General features: G+C 46.8%; 1 protein-coding gene across 1 annotated transcript; it reads right to left on the reverse strand.

Annotated features, from left to right (window-relative positions):
* Positions 1–3,174: 3,174 nt before the first annotated feature.
* LOC124652084 (11S globulin seed storage protein 2-like) lies at positions 3,175–4,514 on the reverse strand. Its single transcript, XM_047191112.1, has 3 exons — positions 4,446–4,514; positions 3,429–4,332; positions 3,175–3,313 (listed from the first exon to the last, which is right to left on the reverse strand). The coding sequence occupies exons 2-3, from the start codon at positions 4,319–4,321 to the stop codon at positions 3,175–3,177; spliced, it is 1,032 nt and encodes a 343-aa protein (XP_047047068.1). The 5' UTR covers positions 4,322–4,332; positions 4,446–4,514.
* Positions 4,515–4,796: the final 282 nt, after the last annotated feature.

Raw genomic sequence — 4,796 nt, forward strand, 5'->3', positions numbered from 1 at the left:
CACTTGTTCTCATGCGTGAACCTCCTGGAACAAGGCATCGACGTGGTTGGATGTCAAGCTCCCTTGGCTCCACCCTAATACTCGAGCAAAGGATATTCTATGCGACCAACATTTTAGCAAAGATTATTATAGTGATGTGGTCCATCTCACTATGGTCCATCTGGCATTCGCGCAACATGTGGAAGCATGATCAAGAGTTTACTGACCCAGTGCAATCTCTGAAAATGTCAAGGGAGGCCTTGATCCTTCTTGAAATACCTAGATGACAAGTTGTGATGTCGGGTCATGGTTGGCGTCTGCCGGATACTGATGTATGTAAATCAATGCGGATGGAGCGATCAACTTTGCTGATGGCAAGGGAGGTGCAGGCGGTGTCGCTAGGACTTCATGCAAGTTTGTTGGCGCTTGGAATAAGCCCTAAGCCCCTTCATGGAATCACGGATCTCCTCATTGCCGAGAGCCTGGTTGTCCGTGGTGGTGTTCTCTCTCGCGCGTGTCATCATCGAGAGGTAGTGAACCTCTCAAACCATCGCCACAATTCCCGCTCTATTGCGGCTCCTTTATTAGTAGAAATCAGAGAGCTAGCTATTTCCTTTAGTTCTTTTGAGATTCAACATGTAATAGGGACATCAAATTACCCAGCTCATCTTTGTGCAAAGCGATGCGAGAGCACTCTGAATGTGACCGAGAGTTGGATGGACGAGACCCCTAGCTTCCTGGCTAGCAGCCTGTTAGATGAAATGTTTTTATTTGAATAAAGCTCTCTATTTCCCCCGCAAAAAAATATTTCATTATCTTGAATTTTTTTGTATAGTTTCTTGAGAGCTTGAACGTTTGTCTTATTCTCATCTTGATAGTCTTCGATCTAGAAAATATATCCCCAAAAAATCCTTTTGGAAACATAGATTGGAAGCGAATGGCTGATCTTCATTAATGTACCCTTCACCTATATATAAATTTTGAACAGACCTCGCTTTACACTATCGGTTACAAGTACTTATGTTTGTTTGGAAGGACACAATGATGGTTCAAAGATGGCAGCGTGTGGACAATGTCAGGATTATAACTGCCGACCCGCACGTTTGGGACCCGTCTACGCGCGAGGTCGAAATCCCTTGCGTTAATGATTGCTATGTGATTAGCACCTAATATAGGGTCGAATTAATACACATAATTTAAGTTTCTTTATACGCATGATATACTCCTGACAGTATGCAAGTGGGAGCGTTTTGATTGCACATTCAGTATAGGGGTCTAGCGAATTCAATGCGTTCCATTTAATGCAAGCAGCGATCAGCAGCCTTGCATGAACCTTGATTAGTATCATGGATAATTCTGGGCTGGTTCACACCCATAATCATAGAGCTAATTGAGTGGATGTACTAGTGAATCATGGTGCAGTTATTGACCATATTTATCCCACGTACTGAGTTTAATGAATCGTTCGCTGGTAGTGGCAGTAGCATAATCAAACCTTTTAGCTTCATGGGCAGATTTTGTTTCGGCATGGGCTACTAATCTCAGGAATTGGCTCCTTCGGATCTCACGCGATTCTTGTAGAGGATGTTTTAAAACAGCATAAAATGGTGTTTTGAAGTTTTTCAAAATTAGAGAAACAATATATAGAGATAAAAAATGATGTACTCTAAGAACGTGAAAAAAAATCTGAACTTAAAATAACCGCATGATTGGCTGCACTAAAATGGATAAAATCTGATAGGTAAAGTATTGAACTAGTGCAATTCAAACCTCCGAAATTTGTCAATTTTTTGTTGGTTTTGTCATCTTATCAGATTTTGACTTTTTTGTTGGTGCAAATTTTGTGAGATTAGGTGGTCATTCCACATGGACGCAGTCTAGTAGTGTTCATGTGCATTCAAAAAATAGGATATTTCATTTTGCATAGTGCATACAACTGGTTACATTGCTTTTAATTTTTTGGCTAATACCTTAATAACATTTTGAAACCCATGAAAAAAAATTAAACATCATGATTTTTTTTGTATACCTGTGGATTTTATCCGTAGCCATTAGTGTATTCTGAAACTATGAACATTTTTATTTAAAACCACGCCCTTGAACTCGTGAACTTTTTTTAGCACAAACACATTTGTGTTTCCGAACCTTGACCTGGGAATTTTTTTCGAATTGTTAAAATGTTCTAATATAGTTGTACACCATTATTTACCGGTCAAGAAAATTGTTCCAGGTTTGCAATCAGATATTTTCATTGACAGGAAACACATGTTGAATGTTTTTACCTTCTACTTTTAGTGTGCACTCCGTCCATTATACGCTGTTCAAAATTTTAGAGCATTAAAGTTTCCTCTCCCTAGAATTTTAAATGCTATAAATAGGGATTGATACAATGTTTTAAACTATCTGATGCAAAAAAAAATGAAATCGTGTTTGAAAACCATTAATTTCTGAATATGTGCAAAATAGGAAAAATTCAAGATATTAAATTTGATTTCTCAAGCGAATATATAATGACACTTTTTTATAAGCCATGATAATTATAAATTTTTGTTGATTGAAAAATATTTTTAATTAGCTTGATTTTTTACTGTTACTCTAATATTAAGAGACGAATCTAACTCTAATTAAATATTAGACTTAAACATTATTGGTTGGTGACGCATGTCTGGTCAGCTAACAATGATTGTGGTTGATTTAGTCAACATGCAGACCTAGTTCATTAAATTTAGCTCACATACACAGCTGGCGAATGCATCAATACATAGCACTATACTAAATGCAATACATTAGTAGTACTTCCTAATCTCCAATCATTGCACGAGCACGATTTCATCCTCGCCCGTTGCCGGGTTCCGTTGAGCATTTTCGTTATAACTGCCAAGTAATATCCATAGAATATTCTCAATACAACACTACTTAACCTAAATATAAAGCTGATTAATCCTAACAATCACGTCGCGCGCCGGTGACAGATTGTGGTGTCAATTTTCAAAGAGCAAATACGGGCACAACTTTCCATTTCATGAGAACAGCAGAAACACGAAATTATTGTTGCGTATTCCCCTGGACATACGTACGCACGTGTAACCACGTATACATGCAGCGTAAAATGACAGATCCAATGAGACCAGAGCCTCTTTTTCGTACGCACAAGCACGCAACTTCTTAAGGCAAAACCAGAGCACGGCACGGCACTCAGTTCGACGGTGCGGCACGGCGGCCTCCTCCGAGCAGCTCCACCAGCTCCGGCGCCACGTTTAGCGAGGCCTGCACAACCTCCGCCGCGACGCCGCCGAGCACCGAGCCCTCCCCGGTCAGCTGCTCCACCGCCGGCCTGCCATGCATGCACGCACGGACACCATGATCAGTATATGCTGAACGCATTTCGGACATGCATGTATTGTGAACTAGGCCGGAGTATATGGAAACTGGGTCTGGGTCACACGCACCTGGGGCTCTTGATCAGCGACACCCACTCCACGCCGTCGGCGCCGGCGGCGAGGAACGCGACGGCGAACCGCGGCACCACGAACACGCTGCCCGCGGGGACATCCACGTCCAGCAGCAGCGTCTCGCCACCCGCGTTGGACGACACCTGGACGCGCGCGCTCCCCCGCGCCACGTACACCGCCTGCGCCGCGCCCTCCCGGACCACCCACGGTGCGCGTGCAGCACCGGCCTCGAGCCTCCCGAGCGCCGCGCTGATCCCGAGATCACCCAGGTCCGCCGCGGTGAGCGTCTTCACGGTCCCGGCGGCGACGTGGCCGGCGTTGGTTACGAGCCCTTTCCTGTCGTGCTCGCGCGGGCACACGCCGGGCAGCCTCTCGCTCAGCCTCGTGAGGAGAACGGCCGGCTGGCTCCCGAACGCGGTGGCGGCCTGCTCTGCGGTCACGCCCGGCGCCCACGCCGCGGCGTCGAGGCCGCGCAGGACGCTGTTGCCGCCGGCGAGAAAGAAGTAGGAGATGTCCCCCGGGCTGACGGCGCGCGCCGTGTCGCCTATGAACACGATGGACAGGTCGGCGCCGGCCGCGTTGGCGTCGTCGTTGTACCACCACGAGACGTCCCCCCTGCGCACGGAGATGACGTCGCCTGCGTCGAGCCGGACGACCCTCTCCGCGGCGCCGCCCCCCACCGGGAGGACCCCGACCACCCCGCTGCCTCCGAGCACGTAGCCGAACTTGGGGGAGTCGGCGTAGTGCGGCATCGCGAGGCCGAGGGGCTTGAGCACGAGCAGGCCGCACCCGAGCCCCTCCACGGCGAGCTCCGGCTGATCAGCGCCGGACCACGCCACGTATGACCCTGCATCCGACTCGACCAGGATCTTACCGGCCTTCGCAGACATGTTTCCCTTCCCTATACGCGAAAATGACGAGGGCACACACAGCGTTGTCAGTTCGATCGACAGATCAATGAAACTGTGTGAGCATTGGTGCATATATGTGCATTAATCCGTGTAGAAAGAAAACCTGAGCTCCGCTTGGCTGGAGGTGGAAGAAGAAGATCACGTCGAGGCTTGAAAAGTCGCTAGATGATGGGTTCGAGTGCTGAACTTCTCTTGGGCACGACGCTCAATTTGTAGGCAGTGGACAGTCGCAATCCACGATTTTCGCAGGCGCAAGTTGGCACTCCAGAAATACTAGTAACGGGTACATTGAGACTGTAGTAGTGCATTATTTAACGTGCAGAGATAAGTTAATCTAAGATCGGCGCCTCTATCTTTTAATCACGGTAGTACCAAGAATCCGTAAGAAAACAATGATGTCAATCTAAGATCGGGCCCTCTATCGTACTATATTTATTTACTACTCCGGATCCAT

Source organism: Lolium rigidum, chromosome 5 (assembly GCF_022539505.1).
Source record: "Lolium rigidum isolate FL_2022 chromosome 5, APGP_CSIRO_Lrig_0.1, whole genome shotgun sequence".
Lineage (NCBI taxonomy): Eukaryota > Viridiplantae > Streptophyta > Magnoliopsida > Poales > Poaceae > Lolium > Lolium rigidum.